Source organism: Hypanus sabinus, chromosome 10 (genome assembly GCF_030144855.1).
Source record: "Hypanus sabinus isolate sHypSab1 chromosome 10, sHypSab1.hap1, whole genome shotgun sequence".
Taxonomy (NCBI): domain Eukaryota; kingdom Metazoa; phylum Chordata; class Chondrichthyes; order Myliobatiformes; family Dasyatidae; genus Hypanus; species Hypanus sabinus.
In genome coordinates this window covers 83,130,446-83,154,461 of record NC_082715.1, presented here as the reverse complement: position 1 = coordinate 83,154,461, position 24,016 = coordinate 83,130,446, and the positions used below count along the sequence as shown (strand labels likewise).

General features: G+C 41.6%; 1 protein-coding gene across 3 annotated transcripts in view; it reads left to right on the top strand.

The window, feature by feature from the left end:
- khdrbs2 (KH domain containing, RNA binding, signal transduction associated 2) overlaps positions 1 to 24,016 on the top strand; it is a 565,375-nt gene that overhangs the window by 502,205 nt on the left and 39,154 nt on the right. For 2 of the 3 annotated variants that reach the window (XR_009514410.1, XR_009514409.1), the window contains exons 9-12: positions 3,127 to 3,210; positions 5,230 to 5,281; positions 10,667 to 10,883; positions 10,990 to 11,165. Coding sequence is in view for 1 of the 3 variants with exons in the window: in XM_059982275.1 (XP_059838258.1) it covers positions 3,127 to 3,210; positions 5,230 to 5,240 (95 nt within the window). In the remaining 2 variants the exon portion in view is untranslated. Of the gene's footprint in view, positions 1 to 3,126; positions 3,211 to 5,229; positions 5,282 to 10,666; positions 10,884 to 10,989; positions 11,166 to 24,016 lie in introns of those variants that run through there. The other variant, XM_059982275.1, reaches the window with a different exon arrangement.

Below are 24,016 nucleotides of genomic sequence, written 5' to 3'. Positions count from 1 at the left end.
GTTTTACTGCATCTTTTAATCATGAGAGCCAGAGAGGAGGAAGGGATGGGATCTTAGGGAAAAGGGGAGAAGGAGATAGAGAAATAGATGGAGAGGGGAGATGGATTGCGAGCACAGACAAAGGCTGAAACGGTCAGAGACATTGATTTTTCCTGTTCATTCTAAGCTCCTCTCCCATTCAGAGCAACACATAAATTACTGAAAGAACTCAGCATGTCAGGCAGCATCTATGGATGTTTTGGATCAACATCCTTCATCAGAATTGAAATGTCAACTTACCCCATTCCTTTTGTTTATGCTTCCTATTGTCCTGTCTCCATTTCCTCCTCTTCCCCTTCTTTTCTATCCCTTTTTCTCCCCTTCTCTCCTCCCCTCCTTTTCTATCCCTTTTTCTCTCCTTCTCTCCTCCCCTCCTCTCCTGTTCTCACCCTCCTCTCTGCCCCATCTCCTATTCTACTTCCTCAACTACCCCTCTCCCCTCTTCCCACCCATTCCCCCCTTTCTCTCCCATTCCATAAGATTAGCTTTATTTATCGCAAGTACATCAAAACGTACAGTGAAATGTGTTTTTGCATCAAATCAGCGAGGATTGTGCTGGGAGCAGCCTACAAGTTTTGCCATGTTTCCAGCGCCAACATAGCATGCCCAAAACTTCATATTCTAACCCGTGTATCTTTGGAATGTGGGAGGAAACCGGAGCAAGAGGAGGAAACCCACAGTCACAGGGAGGACAGACATACAGCAGCTGTAATCTTACAGCCAGTGCTGTAATGCATTGCATTAACCACAATGCTACTGCACCAACATCTCCTTTCCCTTCCTTCCTGCTGTTCTTTTGCTCACCTCTTCTCCCTTGTCTTCCTGTTCCCTTTAGCTTCCCTTGTCCCTCCTATCCCTGCAAGCTGTGCTCCACCTCATTGCCCATCCTCCCTAAGCATGTTGTTCCTTTCTGAGTTCTGTCAGTTCCACAAGATCACCAAGATTGGGGAGTAAGGTTTAATTCCTGGAGTAGTTGGTGGCCCATGTACAAAGTGTCCATCCAGAGAAGTATCATTTGCCATTGTCTCCAGCGTTTTGCATGTTGCTCAGGATTTCCAGCACCTGCAGAATCTCTTGTGTTTAGATTTCTTTCTACAAACTGCTTTGCTTATTGGTTATGAGGTTATACAATTAGTAAGTTATAATGTTGGCACAACATTGTGGGCCGAGGGGCTGATACTGTGCTGGAGTGTTCTAGGTTCTGTGTTCTAATGGCAAATCTTTTGATTTCATGAATCAGGTTGATCAAACAACATTTTGGAAAATATTTGTTTTCAAATAGTTTTTGTATTAATGTACATTAGAGTAACGTGCTGTTCTGGGCACCAACCTACAGGAAAGGTATCAAAAAGCTTAAAAGAGTGTGGAGAAAATGTAAATGGAAGCTGTCAGGACTGAAAGACCTGAGTCTTAGGAAAATGTTAAATTTGGAAAGGTTAGTGAGGACCAATAATTAGGAAATAGGGACTCGGACTGCGCTACTGTGGTAACTGAACCGCAAACGAAAGTAGAAACGTGGAATGCAGCAGCAACAACACCCAAGCTTCAGGAATTTCACTGATTATGTTAATAGCATGGACCCATTTTTCTAATAGAAAAATGGATTTACTATTAGACATTTTATTCTATAATTAGGACCTAGTCTGTAATTAATTAAGTCTTCCTGTAGCCACCGTTCCATTAGCAAAATGTAGTTTTACTGGCAATCTCATCAACTGAGCATGTAAAAGCTGTATTGAGTTCATGCTCAGGTAGATTGGCTTTGACTGGTACGTGCCAGTTTTTAATAAATCGACTTCTTATTTCGAACAGCAACTCCATGTGGTCTTTAGTTTGCTCCCACAGCCCACCTTAATAGTTGGGAGCACATTTTCAGTGATATTTCAAAGCTTTTATATACATTAATGATCCCTTTCTGTTTGCTCCTACGGGTTAGCACTTTATTCGCTGGAGCATAGGAGAGTGGGGGGAGATCTCAATGAGGAGTACTTAGTTATACTGTGAATGCATACAGGCTGTTCCCCTCAGTTTATCTGAAACTAGAGCTAGGGGGTCATGCATTTAGGGTGAAAGGTGAAATATTTAAGAGGAATCAGAGGGGGATCTTCTTCACTCAGAGGGTTGTGCAAGTGTGAGATGAGCTGCCAGCAGATGAGGATTCCATTGTACCATTTAAGAAAAGTTGATGGAAGAGGTATGGAGGATTATGGTCAGGGTGGAGGTAGACAGGCATAAAACCACTAGATGAGCTGAAGGACCTGTTTCTGTGCTCTATGACTCTATTCTAACCAGATTACGAATGTAGCTAAAAGTGGTTTGAGGGAGTTGTGGTGAGCAGCAGATCTTAAATAGCTGAAGCTTTGCAGAACAGTTGTTCCTTTGGGATACAGCAGAGACTTCCTCAGTAAATGCTAACAAAAAAAAGTTATGCTGTAAAACCTTTGACATGTGTGCAAAGTATCCAGCTCAATTTTTAGAGGCCCAGAATAGAAATGTGATTGACAGCTATTTACAGTAGTTTTGTGGCCGGTTCAGTGGATGTACAGCAAAGTTACAGATGCTCCAGATACATTGGGTGTAATTTTAAAGGGTTTCTTTATTTGTCACATGTACATCGAAACAGTCAGTGAAATGCATCATTTGCGTCAAATCAAATCAGCGAGCATTTTGCTGGGCAGCCCACAAGTGTCACTACATTTGCCCACAACTCACTCACCCTAACCCTAACCTACATCTTTGAAATGTAGGAGGAAGCCCACACAGTCACCAGGAGAACAAACCAACTCCTTACAGACAACAGCAGGAATTTAGCCCCAGTCTTACAGCTGAGGCTGTAATAACTTTGTACTAACTGCGATGCTAGAATGCCACACTTTTTTAGCACTCAACATTAAACAGTCTGTTGCATTGGCTTTATTTATCAGAAGGTTCAGTTCTCCACAGTGATGAAATACCTGCTCTCGTTCTTCCCAAAAGATGTAGATCTGACCCACAAGCTCCTAAAGAGATTTTGTTCAGGAAATGACGCTCGTCTATTGCATGTTCCTTCCTTCATCTTGGACTTGCTTTTGCCTTTCTGTTTGCAAGGTAAAGAAGAATGGGTGACTTCCCGACCGAGTCTGAAAGCACCGATCCCAAGGTCAAGAGGGACATACAGAGAACATCCCTATGGTAGATATTGAAGGCTGCCCTTGTCCTATGACCTCAGCTCAGTGATTACATGGTCATCATAAAAACAACTGCAAGACAAGTAATATTCATTTATTTTCTTGCCTAGAGATAGCTTGTCTCGGGTACCCTTATACACTCCTATTCCCAAAAAACTTTAATGGAAGTTGTCATTATTTTATGACAGTAACTTATAGAATGAACAAGTCAGTCCCCACACCATTCGACAAGGATGCTGTTCCTTTCAAATGATTTTTCATTGTTCTATGTGTAGAAGTAATGTTCAACTAGCATGAACTGGTGACAAGTTTTAAGTTTCTAAGCTCACCAGTTAAAGATAACTGCTTGTCTAGGGGTAATAGAAGACTGTAACAAGATTTTTTTTTGAAATAGGTGATAAACAAGCTGTAGATAAGTTGTTTTAAACTGTCTTCTTCTAATATTTGTCAGTTTAAGATGTTCAATATTTAATTTGTAAAATTTAATTTTAAAAAAATGATGTTTATTGGAGTTGAACTCAATCAGCTATGTATGGAGCTAACTTTATTAAGGTGATCTGTTTAGTGTTTCTACCTGTATGTGGTAATAAAAGTGCATAAAGTTCCATGTGTAAGCTTATCTAAATAGGTGACTTTAATTTGTCAAATACATTTTGCCAATAAAGCTGAACTCTTTTGTAAAGAACTAAAATTTGGAATTATTTCATTCTAGTTCTTAAATGTCTGCCTCTTTTGTTCTGCAGGAATGCCTAAACTGTTTGCTACAATTATAAACCAAAACTAACTCTTATAGTTGGTTTTTATATTGTGTAAGATATAAAAGCGGTTTTAACACCCATTGGGATGTAAATAAATTTAAAAAGAAGTTAACACGATAATCTGCTTACTTGATTGATCTTTAGAAAACTTTAATGCAGAAACTGTTAGAGCAATAAATGGATTTTAAACTATCTTACTAAACGCAAAACTCTTAATTGACTTGTTTGTATCAGCATGTCTCTCATGACAATGTAACGGAGATTAATGAGGTAAGATCTCTTCCCGCTACATTCTGTCTAAATGCCTAGCCCTCGGTGCGTTGAACTTTCCTACGCATTAAATATCCCATCATAATGTGCATTTTACATGGAAACCCATTCTTGTCTTCACTCACAAGAGGGCATTTAATGCATTACCGGAGTGATAATAATTGTCTTTACTAGGAAAATCATCAATGTCACTGCCCAATTGTTTGACCTTCACATTTAAAAAAACTTTATTTGCAATTTCCAGTGCTAATGTATCTGAATTTCACCGTTCGTGAAAGCAGTTTAGAGGGGCTGATTTATCTTTAAGAGGCAATCAGACATGATGGCTGATTATTAAGAGAATATACGGCAGGACTCAAAGGATGACTAAACGTTAAACACCCTGCAAATACAAGGTAACACTAATAGTAACTCTATAATTTTGCTGCATATGCAACAGTTATTTTAAATATTTACAAATGACGCAGTTACTGTCAGTTAAAAAAGTAAACCTTCCAAAATGTGATAAACGTAGGAATTCTAGGTTATTAAAATGGCTAATTAGCAATAACTAATGATCACATCATTGTTTCCTTTCCTGATATAACCCTGCTTCCTATAAACAAAACTAAAATGACCAATAATTGTAATGCAACTCTTGCTAAAACTTTAATTGTGTAAACTGCACTGTAAAACGAAAAACCCGAAAACAATTACCGACCAATCATTTTTCTCAGGCTAAGCCAAAGAACGATTGATTGTGAAATACAATAGCTGTCATTAGACATAGAAACAACGGCATTTTTGTCCTTGCGATTGGTTTACTTTTTTCATAGTAACAAAATTACTTAGTTTGTGCAGACCACAATCTTGCACTTGGAGATGCATGCTAAGATTTATTTAGTAGTGTAATTTTAATGTATTGAGGTTTCTGTATTGAAGTCTGTAGTGTTTATATCGCAGCCATTGTCTATTCCTATCAATGAGGCCTATTCTCTATTTCTGTTCCTTTCTAGGTGTCCAGTAGTAGGTTAACCATGAAAAATCAGGACACGCTTTAAGGTTCAGGTAGGCAATGCAACCCCAAATCAAGTTTCAAAGATATACCCTATAATCGATCCAATTCCAGCAACAGTTCATAAACACAAGAGATTCTGCAAGTACTGGAAATCCAGAGCAACACACACACACACACACACACACACAATGCTGGAGGAACTCAACAGGTCAGGCTTCATCTATGAAGAGGAATAACGAGCTGATGTTTTGGGCTGAGAACTCTCCTCAGGCTCTTTGTTCGTCTCCATAGATGCTGCCTGAACTGCTGAGTTCCCCAGAATTTTCTGTGCATTCATCATTGCTGTTAAAACATGCAAACTTATCTTGTTTTTAAAGAAACTGCATTAACATCAACACATGCTAGTTATTTTGCAAGATCTTTTCTCTACAAGGCCAACAACGAATACATATGTGTACTTTGTTCAAGTTCAAGTTTAATTGTCATTCAACCAAACACAGGAATACAGCCAAATGAAACAATACAATATTTCTCTGGGGCCAGGATACAAAACACAGTACCAAAATACAGCACACAGCACATATAGCACACATAATTATGATAGCAGAAAAACATGGTTACAAGATATATATATATATAAAAATAATAAAATAGCCCAAATCCCTGAGTGTCATGGCCTGCAGATTGCTGGTGCATGGATGGTGTCCTGGAGCCATGTTTCTGCAAGAACAGGCCACAGCAGTTCCTCATTTTGCATATGTGCAGCGACAGAAGAACGCAATCCCACTTGTCTACCTGGGATCAAACACTGGAGGGCAACACCGAAAGGTGGGGGCCAGCCCCCAATCCAGTACAGAATCCAGCAGCACCCAGCCAGCGTCAGTATCTCCTTCACCAGTGACCACAACAGGCGACTCCAAGGCACAGGGGCCTTCTTTGTGCAGCAACCAAGTCAACACAGCTCCCCTGCCCAGTCAGTCTCACCAATGAACCAGTGAAAATTGGCTTCCAGTATTCTACATTGCTAATGTCTAACAGGGTCTTGCAACTACAAGAAAAACATCCAAGCCAATCCACCATTTGTTGGATTGTTCACCGCTTAGTCACTTAGTCATAGACTCATAAGACAGTAAGACATAGGAACAGAGTTAGGCCGTTCAGCTCATTCAAGTCTTCCCTGCTATTCCATCATGGCTAATTTATTATCCTCCTCAACTCCATTCTCCTGCCTTCACCACATAACCTTTGGTGCCCTTACTAATCAAGAACCTGTAAACCTCCACTTTAAATATAGCCAATGACTTGGCCTCCACAGCCATTTCATTTGCGGCAATGAATTCCACAAATTCACCATCCTCTGGCTAAAGAAACTCCTCCTCACCTCTATTCTAAAGGGATATCCTTCTGGGGCTGTGCCCTCTGGTCTTGGACTCTCCCACTACAGGAAGTATCTTCTCTTCATTTACTCTATCTAGGCCTTTCCATATTCAATGAAATTTTCCCTCATTCTCCGAAAGTCCATAAGATCCCAAGACATAGAACCAGAATTAGGCCATTCAGCCCATCAAGTCTGCTCCGGCATTCTATCATGGCTGATCCCGGATCCTACTCAACCCTAAACATCTGCATTCTCACCATAATCCTTCTGCCTTAAATATACACATGGACTTGGCCTCCACCGCAGTCTGTGGCAAGGCATACCACAGATTTACTACACTGCAGCTAAAAAAAATTCCTCCTTACCTCTGTTCTAAAAGGTCACCCCTCAATTTTGATGTTGTGTCCTCTAGTTCTGGATACCCCCCCCCCCCCATGGGAAACATCCTCTCTACATCTACCCTATCTAGTTCATTCAACATTCAGTAGGTTTCAATAAGATCATAAGACCATAAGACAAAGGAGCAGAAGTCGGCCATTCGGCCCATCGAGTTTGCTCCGCCATTTCATCATGAGCTGATCCAATCTCCCCTTTGGTCCCATTCCCCCGCCTTCTCACCATTACCTTTGATGCCCTGGCTACTCAGATACCTATCAATCTCTGCCTTAAATACACTCAATGACTTGACCTCCACTGCCACCCACGGCAACAAATTCCACAGATTCACCACCCTCTGGCTAAAAAAATTTTTCGCATCTCTGTTCTGAATGGGTGCCCTGCAATCCTCAAGTCATACCCTCTTGTACTAGACTCCCCCACCATGAGTAACAACTTTACCACATCCACTCTATCCATGCCTTTCAACATTTAAATTGTTTCTATGAGGTCCCCCCTCATTCTTCTAAACTCCAATGAGTACAGTCCAAGAGCTGTCAAACGTCCCTCATATGTTAACCCTCTCATTCCCAGAATCATTCTAGTGAACCCTCTCCAATGTCAGCACATCCTTTCTTAAATAAGGAGCCCAAAACTGCACACAGTATTCCAAGTGAGGTCTTACCAGTGCCTTATAGAGCCTCAACATCACATCCCTGCTCCTATACTCTATTCCTCTAGAAATGAATGCCAACATTGCATTCGCCTTCTTTACCACCGACTCAACCTGGAGGTTAACCTTAAGGGTGTCCTGCACAAGGACTTCCAAGTCAAATTGCATCTCAGAACTTTGAATCCTCTCCCCATTTAAATAATAGTCTGCCCGTTTATTTCGTCTACCAAAGTGCATGACCGTACACTTTCCGACATTATAATTCATTTGCCACTTCTTTGCCCATTCCCCCAATCTATCCAAGTCTCTCTGCAGACTCTCTGTTTCCTCAGCACTACCAGCCCCTCCACCTATCTTTGTATCATCAGCAAACTTAGCCACAAAGCCATCTATTCCATAATCCAAATCGTTGATACACAAAGTAAAAAGAAACGGCCCCAACACAGACCCCTGTGGAACACCACTGGTAACCGGCAGCCAACCAGAATGCGTTCCCTTTATTCCCACTCTACGTTTCCTGTCAATCAACCAACGCTCTATCCACATATGTAACTTTCCCATAATTCCATGGGTTCTTGTTTAGCAGCCTCATGTGCGGCACCTTGTCAAAGGCCCTCTGAAAATCCAGATACACAACATCCACTGCATCTCCCTTGTCTAGCCTATTTGTAATTTCAGATCCCCACGCATTCTTCGAAATTCCAGAGAGTACATGCCCAAAGCTGCCAAACAGTCCTCATATGTTAATCCCAGAATTATCCTCGTGAACCTCCTGTGAACTCTCTCCAATGACCAGGCATCCTCTCTGAGATAAGGGGCACAAAACGGTTGACAATGCTCCAAGTACAGCCTGACTATTGTCTTATAAAGGCTCAGCATTATCTCCTTCTTTTTTTCTATTCCATTCTCCTTGAAATAAATACCAACATTTGTCTTCTTTACTACAGACTCAACCTGTAAATTAACCTTCTGAGAGTCTTGCACGAGGACCCCCAAGTCCCTCTGCACCTTCTGATGTTTGAACCTTCTCCCCATTTAGATAATAGTCTGCACTATTGTTCCTTTTACCAAAATGCATTATCATACATTTCCCAACACTGTGTTCCATCTGCTATTTCTTTGCCCATCCTTCTAATTTGTCTAAGTCCTGCTGTAATCGCATTGCTTCCTCAGTACTACCTACCCTCCTATCTTCATATCATCCACAAACTTTGCCACAAGGCAATCAATTCCATTATCTAAATCTTTGACAAACAATTTAAAAAGCAGCAGTCCCTGAGGAACACCACTAGTCAGCACAGCCATCCCAGAAAAGACCCCTTTTATTCCCACTTTCTGCTTCCTGTCTGTCAGCCATTCCGCTATCCATGGACTCTTGGCATTATCCTATGGCATTACAGGAAGTGATTTTATCTTGTTAAGCAGCCTCATGTGGTGGCATCTTATTCAACGCCTTCTGAAAATCCAAGTAAATGACATCTTCTGCCTCCCTTTTGTCCACCCTGCTTGTTACTTCCTCAAAGGACTCTTAATAGATTTGTCAGGCAAGATTTCCCTTTACAGAAACTATACTGACTTTGACTTATTTTATTATTAGTCTCCAAGTACCTCAAACTCTCATCCTTAATAACCATTGAGGTTAGACTAACTGGCCTATAATTTCCTTTCTTTTGCCTTCCTTCCTTCTTAAAGAGTGGAGTCCCAGTCCTGTGGAACCATGCTAATATCAAGTCATGGAGCACCACAGCACAGAAACAAGTCCTTGCCCATCCAGTCTATTCCTATCCTTCTCTCTTTCTAGTCCCATCTACCTGCACCTGGACCATAGCCCTCCATACCTTTCTCATCAATGTACCTATTCAAACTTCTCTCAGACATTGTAACCCACCACCTTCGCTGGCAGCTCGTTCCACACTCCCACCCTCAGTCCCCCCTCAGACGAAGGTGCAAGTCAAAACCAACAAAGCAGCTTGCTCCTTTACAGGTCATCTGGCCTGTTATGTTCATTAGCTGATAGAAGATTTAACTGTATGTGTGTCAGATCTTAAACTGTATTTAGTATAAAGTGTATTTAGTTTTCACATTCTAACAGGCAGGTCAAGCGTGGGGTGGTAGAATGAGCAAACAGAATTGCAAGGTGTCTAATCAACTACAGCTTCTCCTTTTAGCCGGGGGGGGGGGGGGGGGTGCGGATTGAAAGAATACAGATAGAAGCTTTTCCCAATCCTTTATACGGTTCTTCACACTGGAGTTGAAGCTAATGGAAGATCGGGAAACAATTGCCAAGAAAGCTCAGTGGGGCGAGCAGCATCAATGGAGGAAGGAACAGTTACGATTTCAATGCACAACCAGAACTGTAAGCCATTGGACAATAATAACAGCAGACTGCTCTACATTTTGAGTAACGTACCTACCTTTTTCCAGAGACCTCTGCTAAAGAGGAGAATCTTCTCCTCTGCCAGATTCGCCACCATTTAGAATTAGGTTTATTGTCATTGACATATTTCATGAAATTTGGTGTTTTGCGGCAGCAGTATGGTGCAAGACATTAAAAAAATGCTATGTTACAATAAAATATGTAAATGGATGCCATCTTTTTGAGGTGCCGCCTTTTGAAGATATCCTGAATGTTGGGGAGGCTTGTGCCCATGATGGAGCTGGCTGAGTCTACAAACCTCTGCAGCTTCTTCATGCATTAGAGCCTTCACACCAGGCAGTGATGCAAACAGCATCATGATTAGAATCAGGTTTATTAGCAGTGGCGTGTATTCTGGAATGTGTTGTTTTGTAGTAGCAGTGCAGTACAATACGTAACAAAATGCTATAAATTACAATTATATATATACATACATGCATACACACATTTTCTCTAATTTCTTTAATCCATTTTTTCCTCACTAATTTTGTCATTTAATGACTGTCACCTTCAACCAATTCTCTAAGGTTTTGTTTTGATTAATTCTTCACATCCCTAACTCTTCTTTTTGCCTCCTATATACTTGCTTACAGGCCATTGCCTGTCTGATTGCTTCCAGTCTGATCCTTGATATGGTCCAGGGATATTTGCAGGGAGCCATGATTGATATGTGGAGGTGGGAAATCCTGGGAATAAGGGGAAAACAAACCTGTGGTTCTTCACCATTCGGCCAGTGGAAGAAAGATCCTGCTGGATGAGAGAAGGAAACTGGACAGGCAGATTGACAACAACTTGCACTGATAACAACATGTGAGTTTTGACAAAAGGATGTTGATCTAAAACTTTAAATATTTCTCTCCCCACAGAAGTTGCCTGAATTGCTGACCATTTCTAATGTTTTACGATTTATTTCCAGTTTCCAGAATCTGCGGTATGATGGTGTATCTGTTAGCCTAATGCTTTACAGTGTCAACGATCAGAAAATCACAGTTCAGTTCGCGCCACCATCTGTAAGGAGTTGTACCTTTTCCCTGTGATGGAGTTTCCTCTAGGTGCTCCAGTTTCCTCCCATATTCCAAAGACAAGGTTAAGGTTAGTAAGTTGTGGGTATGCTCTATTGGCATTGGAAGAGTAACACTTGCGGGCTGTCCCCACGCCTTCGTCTGTGTTGGTCTCTGATGCAAATGATGCAGTTCACTGTATGTTTTGATGTACATATAACAACTAAAGCTAATCTTTAGGTCTTTGTTTCTGTAATTTTTACCATACCTTTACAGAATGTTCAGGAGCAGTTTTCAAAGAGAATTCGGCTCTGAGCCACAAATTAAGGCAGGTGACTGAAAGATTAGTCAGAGAATCAATTGGGTTTCAAAGAGTGCCCTGAAGATGGAGTGAGATGGGTCTTTAAGCAAGGAGTTCCAGATATCTGGGGCCTTGATGACTGATGGCATCAAGAGTCCAAAGTAAATTTATTGTTAAAGTACATATATGTATGTATTTGTTACCTTATGCTACCTTGGGCTTTTTTGCAGGCATTCACAGGTAAAAAGAAATACAATAGAATTTACGAAAAACTATACATAAACAAAGTCTGACAAGCAACCAACATGCAAATAAAAATTAGTACTGAGAACACCAAGTTGTAAAGAGACATTGAGAGAGAGTCTGTAGGTCAGAGAATCAGTTCAGAGCAGTGGTGATTAAAGTTAACCATGGTGGTTCAGGAGCTGGACGTTTCTAGGGTGATAACTGTTCCTGAACCTCCTGTTTGATGGTAATAGTGAGAAGAGGGCATGGCCTGAATGCTGTTTTCATGTGGCAGCCTTTCCTGTAAATGTATTCAATGGTCTGGAGGGCTTTACCTGTAATTGATTGGGCTGTATCCCCTACTCTCTGTAGCTTTTTCCGTTCCGGGGCATTGGTGTTTCAATGCCAGGCCATGATGTAACAGTGTAAGGGTTGGAGTTCTTCCTCACCCAACTCCGCCCCTCCATGTGTGGTAGTGGAAGGAGCCGAGACTGTGGTCCTTCCCCATAAGGCCTTTCCATTGGCCACACTGAGCTCCAATGCATCTCGCAGAACGTACTCCTGTAGCCTTAACTGTGTCAGCTGGCAGCATTCCCTTATGGATATCTTACAGACGGTTTTATTCTTTTTTATGATTTCAAAAGTTATTTGTGATAAATAAATGCGCGCACACACACACAGAGAAGCAGTGTATTTATACTTTGCCCTACTTTTGACTGATGGTTGGTGACTAGAATATAAAAGCAAGACAGTAATGCTGAGGCTTTATCAGTCATTAGTGTATTGTGAATAACTTTGAGCCCCCATATCTGAGTAAGAGTGTGCTGGCATTGGAAGGGATCCAGAGATTTACAAGAATGGTCCAGGAATGAAAGGATCAATGAATGAGGAACATGTCATGACACTGGACCTGTATTTGTTGGACTTTAGAAGAATGAGGTGGTTCTTGGTTAGTAAGAGTGTCGAATGTCCCAGGGGGTAGGCAGGAGACAGGGGTTGACAGGAAAAATAAATCAACCATGATCAAATAGCAGAGTGGACTCGATGGGCTGAATGGCCAATTCTTCTTCTGTGTCTTACGGTCTTCTGTGAATTTAAATCCAGCCACAGGAACATAAAAACTAATTCCATAGTTCCATAGTTAAAATCAGAGCTCAGTATAGATATCTGTGGGACAACACATTAAATTTCTGTGATTTCTCCAACATCTGCAATCTCAGATGAGCAAGGCACAGAGGGTCATCACTGTTCATGTGCATCAGTCACCAAGAGTTAGCAGGTAGGTGTGGGAAGGAAGACAAATAGTGCATCAGTGGGTTAGAGTTTAGTAATGGGGAAATATAGTTGCAAGGTGAAGTTCTGGATGCCCCCTTATACTGTAAGATGTATATGAAAGCTTTAGAGAGGGTATAAAGGAGATTTAATAGGATTGTGCCTGGATCAGAGAGCATGTCTTCTGAGGATAGGTTGAGCAAGCTAGGGCTTTTCTCTTTTGAGAGAAGGAAGATAAGAGGTGACTTAGAAGAGGTGCACAAGATGATAAATGGTTTAAGTATATTGGACAGCCAAAGACTTTTTCCCAGAGTAGAAATGGCTTAAATGAGGGGGCATAAGTTTAAGAAGTTTAGAGGAAAGTATAAGGGGTTAGAGGTAAAAACCAGAGAGTGGCTTTTTGGAACACACTGCCAGGGATAGTGGTGGAGGCAGATACTTTTAAGAGTCTGTTACAACCATCAGGTTCCTGAACCACTGTAGATAACTTCATTCACCTCAACTCCGAACTGATTGCACAACCTGCAGACTCACTTTCAAGGACTCATTGTTCTCAATATTTTTTTATTTGAAGTGTGTCTTTTACACATTGCTTGTTTATCAGTCTTTATTTGTGTACTTTTTCTTAAATTACATTGTACTTTCCTGTAAATAGCTGGAAGAAAATGAATCTCAATGTAGTATGCTGTGACATGTACATACTTTGAAAATAAATTTACTTTGACTTTGGGAGAGAATACTGCCAGTTGAACTCTGTTTTTTTGTGTTTCCCCCAGCTGTCAGTCTGTGGTTTTGTATTGCGGTGTGCTCCAGTCCCCGCTCCTGCTCTATTCCGGTATCACTGAGTACTCCGTCTCTCATCTGCTTCTCATTATCACCTGTATTGCTGCTACCTGGGTCTCATTGTGTTCCACCTATTATCTGCCTCTCTGTTTATTGCTGTGTATTTCAGACCTGTGTGTTGCCAGATTGTGCCAGTGAATTTTCCTGAGCCTTTCCAGCATTTGTATCTGAACTCTGTCTGAATATCGACTCTGCCTGTTTCCTGATTCTGGTTTTTGGATTTCTCTGGATGTTTTAATCTCTGCCTGAGCTTTGACGCCGACTTTGTTTGCACCTCGGGATTTGTTACTCAATTAATATCACTGTGTGCACAGCACTGGGACTATGATTGGATCCCTGCTCAGCGTCCTGACAGAATACGCCCCATTAGAGTCATACAACGAGGAAACGGGCCTTTGGCCCAACTCAGCCATGCTAACCAATCTAAACTAATCTAAACTAGCCCCACAATCCATATCCCTCTAAAATGTCCTTGTAACATTAAATCTCTTGTTCAATATTAAAAATTGCTAAAATCTTAGTAAAAAAATACACACACATTGTATTTGCTAAGTGGCAGAAAACCTTAACTGAATTCAAGTAATTAATAAGGAAAGGAGTGTTGAAACACAATACGTGTAAATGAGTGTCCCCTGGGTGGTGGTGCTGCTGGCCTAATGAAGATGATTGGATATGTGCTGAAGGTTCAAATTACACATGATTTCATATTCATCTGTGGGAATTCAAAAGCAGTTTCTGAAATTAGCCATGAGAGAATTCTTTCTAATTACTTTTAGGCTTGTCACCAAAGCCTCCTGTAACATGCTTTCCAGAATTTTATTCACCCTCTGGAGACTGCAAGTTATTTATACCTTGGAGCAATCCCTTCATCAAAGCCTTACAGTATTTATTTGTTATTGTTCTGTGTGGATTAAAATATAGAAGGGGCAACAAAAGCAATCTTTGAGTCAGTCATCGGAAATTTACCAAAGCCTTTCATTATTAGATGGATCGAACGGTGGATGTTGCCCAGTGAGTGGTGTCTTTCTGTTGATTGGAATGTTGGCGTACAAGTTTCAGTTGTTTTACATCCTTTAATTTTGCTTTGCTAATGGAAAGTTTTTTTTTGAAATAGTGATTACATAACCCCAACAGTCAAAAGCATCAAAGGGGCCTTTTTCTTTGGAGCAGTGGCTCACTTCAGTGTTTTCAGTCTCTGTAATAAGATGATGTACCTAATCACTCGGACATGGTTCAGGTCCAATGATGATAATTAACCTTCTTCAGTACACTAATGGAGCAGAGCAGTTTACCACCAGTGTCACACACGGAGATCAACATCAAGTGCTGCTGGCAGATCACCAACTCACCTTTGGTCTGCCCAGAAGTTGTTGGTCTGCCAGTATGTCTCAGTATTATTTATTAGTATTTTGTTTGCACAGTTTGTCTTCTTTTGCACATTGGTTGTCAGTTTTTGTTTGTGTGTAGTTTGATTGGTTCTATTGTATTTCTCTGTTCTTCTATAAACGCCTGCAGGAAAATTAATCTCAAGGTAGTACATGGTGACATATAAAAACTTTGATAATAAATTTACTATGAACTTTTGAACATTGTGATCCCCTTGGAGGAATGCTGCCGACTGGCACTTTTCAGGCTGTAAGAGTACTTGCTGAGGAAGGCACTGAAGCTTGTTGCAACCACCACAAGGCCTCGGTGGGGAAGAACCACAGTGTAGGGCTCTCCTGCCTCTGCAGTTGGATGAGGAAGCCCCCGCGATTATTGTAGTACTGTACCGCCCGGGGGCGGGGGGGCACATGAGTAGTAACAGTCTTATTGGTTTTAAGGACTGGAATAGAACTGCACTGAAAGTGTTGACTTGGAATGCAAGAATGAAGAAGCATTGCACTGTTAATTGTTGTAAATAATTCTTATTATAAATACAGACCAGTGTCCGACATGAGAATGACAGTGCCAAATTATATCTTACCCCATGCTAACTGAGAAACAAATCTGATGAGAAGCAAATCAAGGAGGTCTGCAAAACCGGAGACCACCATGGCCCTGCCAGCTCTCTGCAGTGTCCAATCAATTAGTCCTTTTCGCAGGCCTATTCTGACAACCTTCTGTGTTTTGTTCACCTTCTCAAGCAGGTCTCTTATTACATTTTGTTTCTGCTTTCAAGATGAAAATAACTATTCTCCTCATTTCCCCTCTGGCTCAAAGGTAATCAATCTTTGTCCACTGGTTCATGCAAGCAGGTTGGGTGACTCTAGAGCTTCAGGTGTTAGGTTTAGGATGACTTAAGGGAAGTCTGAGAGGGAACTTGTTCACAGAGAGTGATGTGAGTGTGGAAAGAACAGCCAGCAGAAGTGGTGGATGCAAGATTGATTGCAAAGCTTAATAGAAATTTGGATGAGTACATGGATGGAAGGGGTATGGTCCAAGTGCGGGTCAATGGGACTAGACAGAGTAATAGTTCAGCACAGGCTGGATGGGCTGAAGGGCTTGTTCCTGTGCTGTTGTGTTCTATGACCATGGTATGGATTCTTCAGACAGTGGAAATAATATCTCCATATTTATCTTATCAAAACATCTAATTATCTTAGCATGTCAAGTCTAATCTCCCCTTAATCTACCTTGATCTCAGTTAATTACATCAAACAGAAGTCTCTCATCACTTTGCACATGGTTTAACATGAACAAGTATTTATAAACTGTCTTCAACTCTGATACCTTTGTGGCCAAGTTTGCAGATGATGCAAAGATAGATGGAGGGGCAGATGGTGCTGAGGAAGCAGGGAGGCTACAGAAGGATTTAGACAGATTAGGAGAATGGGCAAAGAAGTGGCAGGTGGAATATCATGTAGGGAAGTGTACGGTTATGCCCTTTGGCAGAATGAATAAAGGTGTAGCCTGTTTTCTAAATGGGGGATCAAATTCAGAAATCAGAGGTGCAAGGCGAGTTGCAAGTCCTCATGCTAGATTCCCTGAAGATTAACTTGCAGGTTGAGTCATTAGTAAGGAGGGCAAATGAAATGTTAGCATTGATTTTAATGAAAACCTGATTGCGACAGCATCACCAGTACATAGACTTGGGCAGAAATGGAAGACATGGGATGTGCAAGCAGGAATTAAAACCTGTACACAATTTAACTTCCGAACTGGTACTTTGTGGTGTGGGCCAGTGTGGGAGAAGACAATAGATGAGCATTCCTGTTATTAGCGTATTGTTAATGGGTTTATCCCTGACATTTATCGCACAGTTCAGGGCAAATCTGCTTTGTCACTTATCCTGTTTAGTTGTATGTTCGTGGAGACATCCTTCAACACTAACAAAAGAGTTATATTTTGTATTTAGCGGTGTTTGAAACCAATACTGGCCTTGAATGTTCAAAGGGTTCAGAAGGTTGGGTTGTGGCACCATTGTAAGTAAGTAATTCTGTAAATTTACCTGACTGTATTCGAAATGTCAAGTAGGTAATAAGTAGGTAATCACAGCAATTGAAACTAGTTAATTGTTTATTATTATCTTTGGTTGAAGAAGTGCAACACATCGTGTCAGGTGAATGAGATTCTCTTGGACTCTCTCTCCTGGAGGTTTGCTACTCAAATAAAGACCTTTGTTTTCCCAAGTTTCTGCTTCCATGTGGCTCAGTGTTAGTCAGTCACAGCACAGTGCAGTTGCAGTTTACTATGGAGAACAATCCATCTCCCTGAAGGTTACATGATAACCAAAAGAAAACACATGATAATAAATTTGAAAACAGAACTGTGTCAAAAGTAACTTTAGAAAAATCCAGCTCTAGCTAGGTTATAGACATTTTTTTAATTTACCGCTGCAAGGAAATGCAGTGATATATAACAATACCAGGTCTAATTGGACACAATCTTTCTTTGAATGACCTCAGCCTCAAAATATACTCATAATTGTATTACTTGCTTGAGACCAAGGGAGATCTGAGCTCCTCAACACTCCCATTGATATTGCGAATGTATGCCCATTATTAACCCACAGGCATAAATTATCTTCAGTTTGAGATTGTTAAGTACCAGTATAATTCTTGTACATGAATCACATAGTAATTATATTTACAGTGGCAAGCAAAGGTTTGGGCACCCCTGGTCAGAATTTCTGTTACTGTGAATAGTTCAGTGAGTAGAAGATGAACTGACCTCCAAAAGTCATAATGTTAAAGATGAAACATTCTTTTCAACATTTTAAGCAAGATTAGTGGATTATTTTTGTTTTGCACAATTTTAGAGTGAAAAAAAGGAAAGGAGCATCATGCAAAAGTTTGGGCTCTCAGATAACTTTTACCAAGGTCTCAGACCTTAATTAGCTTGTTAGGGCTATGGCTTGTTCATAGTCATCATTAGGAATGGCCAGGTGATGCAAATTTCAAAGTTTTATAAATACCCTGACTCCTCAAACCTTATCCCAACAATCAGTAGCCATGGGCTCCTCTAAGCACTCTGAAAATTAAAATAAATGATGCCCACAAAGCAGGAGAAGGCTATAAGAAGATAGCAAAGCATTTTCAGGTAGCCGTTTCCTCAGTTCATAATGTAATTAAGAAATGGCAGTTAACAGGAACAGTGGAGGTCAAGTTGAGGTCTGGAAGACCAAGAAAACTTTTGGAGAGAACTGCTCATAGGATTGCTAGAAAGGCAAATCAAAACTCCCATTTGACTGCAAAAGACCTTCAGGAAGATTTAGCAGACTCTAGAGTGGTGGTGCATTGTTCTATTGTGCAGCAACATCTGCACAAATACGACCTTCATGGAAGAATCATCAGAAGAAAATTTTTCCTGCATCCTCACTACAAAATTCAGTGTCAGAAGTTTGCAAAGGAACATCTAAACAAGCCTGATGCATTTTGGAAACAAGTCCTGTGGACTGATGAAGTTAAAATAGAACTTTTTGGCCGCAGTGAGCAAAGGTATGTTTGGAGAAAAAAGTGTGCAGAATTTCATGAAAAGAACACCTCTCCCGTTCATGCTTTGGGCTTGTGTTGCAGCCAGTGGCATGAGGAACATTTCACTGATAGAGGGAAGAATGAATTCAATTAAATACCAGCAAATTCTGGAAGCAAACATCACACCGTCTGTAAAAAAAAAGCTGAAGATGAAAAGAGGATGGCTTCTACAACAGGATAATGATCCTAACCACACCTTAAAATCCACAATGGACAACTTCAAGAGGTGCAAGCTGAAGATTTTGCCATAGCCCTCACAGTCCCCCGATCATTGAAAATCTATGGATAGACCTCAATCGAGCAGGGGTGATTGATAAGTTCATGGACTAAGGTAGAAGGAGATGAGTTATTAACTTCAAACTTTTTACATAATCACTCAAAGAGTTGACCTGCGTGTGCTTGTAACAAGAGCTGTATAACTCATCTCCTTCTACCTCAGGCCATGAACTTATCAATCACCCACGCTGTGGACACTTTCTGGAGGTACAAGATCTGTATGCTCCACGATCATTGGACTAAGTGTGTACATGTAGGAGGGGGCTATGTTGAAAAATAAATGTGCTAGGTTTTTCTAAAATTGACTCCTTCTACCTTAGGCCACAAACTTGTCAATCACCCCTCGAACAGCACGTCCTCAAACTGCTGATGAAGTCTGGCTTTGTGAATGTACTGCTGAATTTGCTCCCTGTCTCCCTATCTATCAACACTCCTTTGGCTCTGGAGGTTTGCCTACGATGCTTCGAATCGACCCATCACGAACCTCTTCTTGGACTTCGATAAAGAGCAGCAGTTTGTAGTTTGGGGCTCACTGAGATCTTGTCCCAAATGAGGAATCAAATGCCTCCTATCTCATCAATGTGTCATTGCATGTTGCTACTAATAAAATTATGCATTGGTTCTTTGCAAACTTTGCTTTCCCACCTCAACTCTCAAAAGAAAGAAATATCTGTCTGGGTAAAAGCCAATTGTTCTGCTCCGTCAGCTGAACCCTACTCATCCAACCTGCCTCAATTGCCTTTAATACCTGAACGTAGCACAAGGTATTCAGGACATCAGACTCTGTTTCCCAATACTGTGTTGACTTTGTGCCTCCACAGATTTTTATGAATTTGACTTGCACATTTTAAATTTATTTTCATAGTACATATATGTCACCATACAGAACTCTGAGATCTGTTTTCTTGCAGGCATACTCAGTAAATCCAAGAAACATAATAGAATCAATGAAAGATCACATCCAACAGGACGGATCTTAATTGTTCTTAATCTTAACCTTGATCTCACACTTTTAATTTTAGGTTGAAACCCTGCATCAGGAGTGAAAGTGGACGGGGAAGAATGCCGATATAGAGAAGAGGCAGGAAGGAAGTGGTGAGACAGGAGCCTGGAGGCGATTGGTGGACTGAGGAAGTATGAAGGATGGCGGGTTGGTTGAGGCAGGTAGGGAAAGTGGTGGAGTGGATTTGAGAGGTAGAGGTTGGTGAGTGATGGATGGAAGGAGAAAAAGAAAGGAAAAGGCAGAGCTGGTGTTGGGGGGGGGGGGGAGGTTGGAGGTCGAAGGTGGGGACAGCAGCCGGATCCCCGGACAGTTTGTTCCAGATTGCATTGTCTGCAGAATCTCGTGTCTGTGGGGACCTGGGGCTGGGTTGCAGTAGAAACCAGTTCCACCAGCCACCCCCATCATGTTCCCAGAATCAGAATCAGGTTTATCATCAGTGTGGTAAAACTCATTATTTTGTGGCAGTGATGCAGTGCAATACATTAAAAAATTACAATCAGTTACTATAAGGAATATCAAAATGTCATGTAAAAAGGGAAAAGAGAGAGCAAGTAGTGAGGTAGTGTTCATGAGCTCATGGTCCACTCAGAGATCTGATAGTGGAGGGGAAGAATTTGTTCCTAAACCATGTAGTGTGTGTTTTCAGGCTCCTGTACCTCCTCCCTGATGTTCCCTTGGCATTGCCTGGCATTGAATCACTGGCCATGTGCAGTGAGATTTTCCTGGCACTGTAGGTGGGCAGGGATCTCGCCCTGGTCTTGTGGAGCCTGTTGGAGAGGTGGACACTGCTCCAACTATTTCACAGACCTTGCCCACGTACCTACCAGCACACAATGTCAACAAAATCCACTCTGCTACACTCTCTACTTCCCAGTGTATCACACCCTGTCGAATGGTCAGAACTGCACTCCTGGGCCCTGAGGCAATTAAGTCAAGTCACTTTTATTGTCATTTCGTCCATAACTGCTGGTACAGTACATAGTAAAAATGAGACGACGTTTTTTCAGGACCATGGTGTTATGTGACACAGTACAAAAACTAGACTGAACTACGTAAAAAAACAACACAGAAAAAAAAAACTATTATAGACCTCAGACCGACCCAGGACGACATAAAGTGCAGACATTACAATAAATAATAAACAGGACAATAGGGCAGTAAGGTGTCAGTCCAGGCTCTGGGTGTTAAGGAGTCTGGTAGCTTGGGGGAAGAAACTGTTACATAGTCTGGTCGTGAGAGCTTTGGAGCCTTTTCCCAGATGGCAGGAGGGAGAAGAGTTTGTATGAGGGATGCATGGGGTCCTTCATAAATGCTGTTTGCTTTGCGGATGCAGCGTGTAGTGTAAATGTCTGTAATGGCAGGAAGAGAGATCCCGATGATCTTCTCAGCTGACCTCACTATTTGCTTCAGGGTCTTGTGATCCGAGATGGTGCAATTTCTGAACCAGGCAGTGATGCAGCTGCTCAGGATGCTCTCAATACAACCCCTGTAGAATGTGATGAGGATGGGGGGGTTGGGCGATGGACTTTTCTCAGCCTTCGCAGAAAGTAGAGACGCCGCTGGGTTTTCTTTGCTATGGAGCTGGTGTTGAGGGACCAGGTGAGATTCTCCACCAGGTGAACACCAAGAAATTTGGGGCTCTTAACAATCTCTACAGAGGAGCCGTGTATATTCAGCGGGGAGTGGTTGCTCCATGCCCTCCTGAGGTCAACAACCATCTCTTTTGTTTTGTTCACATTAAGAGACAGGTTGTTGACTCTGTACCAGTCCGTTAGCCGCTGCACTTCCTCTCTGTAAGCTGACTCGTCATTCTTGCTGATGAGACCCACCACATAGCCAATGGCCATAGCATTGTGTGTATATTAAAAAAAGTGCTGGCGGAACTAACCCTTTACCTTTCTCACCCACCCTTTCACCTTCTAGTTAGTTCTCCTTCCCCACACCCCCCCAGTGTCTTCCCCCTTCCTTTCCTGCCCTGAAGAAAGGTCTTGACCCGAAATGTTGATTGATTGTTTATTTCTGTGGATGCTGCCTGACCTGCTGAGTTCCTTCAGCGCTTTGTATGTTGCTTGGATTTCCAGCATTTGCAGGATTTCTGCTATTCATGATTTGCAGAATCTTTTGATCTTTTGGACCTCTGGATCTTCTGACCTGCTGAACTAGAGGCCAGAGCCACCGTTTACACGGTTCCATTTATAGTTGCCTGTTGTCCTGAAGCTACTTTGCATTCAACACCTTTCTGTTAAATGAATTATGCGAGGCACATTTTGCAGTAATGATCTCCAGAAGCAAGGCTAACCTTGTGAGAGACAAGCCACAGGACACTAAAACCTTCAGGACCAGTGTCACAGTGATTGTCATGTTCTCTCACACACACGTAACCCAACCGCACTCAGTGTGAAACTACATAAATAGCATCCAAAGCAGAAATAATGAGTAACGTGCCCAAGGGTTTATGGGCAGCCTTAAAATCTCACACTTCTGCTGACAGAACAGCAGAGTAGGTTCCAATCATATAGCACTCTGCTCCAAATACTGTAGCACATGGCACTTGACATCAAAAAGAACTGGACCATCAGGCAAGTGAGGAGCACAAATTGGCTAAGACAATAAAGAGAGCAAGAGGAAATGGCACAGTAGTGTAGCATTAGTTATTTGTGCTTTTTTTTGTGTGACTGTTTTCTGCTATTATAGCCACATGTGCTATGTGCTGCAAGCTATTGGTAATATCTTTGGTACCGTGGCCCTGGGGGAACACTGTTGCATTTGGTTATTTTCATGAATGGCTGGATGATTATTTAACTTGAACATGAACTTAAGCTCATTGCTGACACAGATTTAACAGGCCAAAGGGCCGTATTCGATGCAGTATGCCTCTGCCTGTAAAGGGGATATGGAGCCACTGTAAATTACCCCTGGTGTGTAGGTTAGAGGCAGAATGTAAGAATTTAATAAAAAGGTGGTAACCTACCTCAATGACAGTAATCCTGTGGTACTTACATCCATTGTGATGAAGTATTTTGAGAGGTTGATGATGAAACATGTCAACTCCTGCCTGAGAAGCAATTTGGATGCACTCCAATTTGCCTACCAGCACAACAGGTCCACAGCAGATGCCATTTCATTGGCTGTACACTCAACCCTGGAACATCTGGATAGTGAAGATAGCATACATCAAGATACTCTACATTGACCACAGCTCAATAAGCTTCAAGACCTTGGCCTCAATACCTCCTTGTGCAATTGAATCCTTGAATTTCTCACTTGCAGGCCCCAGTTAGTTCTGATTAGCAAAAATCTCCACAAACTCCATCAGCACAGATGCACCATAAGGAGCTAATCATTGACTTTAGGAGGAGAAAACTGGGGTCTATGAGCCAGTCCTCTTCAGGGGATCAGAGGTGGAGAGGGGCAGCAACTTAAAATTCTTTGGTGATATTATTTCAGAGGACCTGTCCTGGGCCCAGCACGTAAATGCCATTCTGTAGAAAGCATGGCAGCACCTCTACTTCCTTAGAAGCTTGCAAAGATTTGGAGTGACATCTAAAACTTTTACAAACTTCTGTAGGATGGAGAGTATACTGACTGGTGCAGCATGGCCTAGTATGGAAGCACAAATTCCCTTGAATGGAAAATCCTACAAAAGGTCCATCACTGGTACATTTACATGGAGCGCTATCGCAGAAAGGCAGCATCCGTCACCATCAACCCCACCATCTGGACCATGTTCTCTTCTCTCCGCTGCCATCATGAAGAAGCCTCGCGACCCACATCGACAGAACTGTTCCCACCTACGGACTTACTTGCAAGGACTCTTCATCTCATGTTCGCAATATTTCTTGTTTATTTATTTTTTTGCCAAGTTTGTTGTCTTTTGCATATTGGTGGTTTGTCTGTCTTGCTGGGTGCAGTATTTCATTGATTCTATTGTATTTCTTGGATTTACTGAGTACGCCTACAAGAAAATGAACCTTGTGGTCATATATGGTGACATGTATTTTGATAATAAATTTACTTTGAACTTTGAATCTGAGGGAATGTGATAGGAATGTGGGGAGAGTAAGATG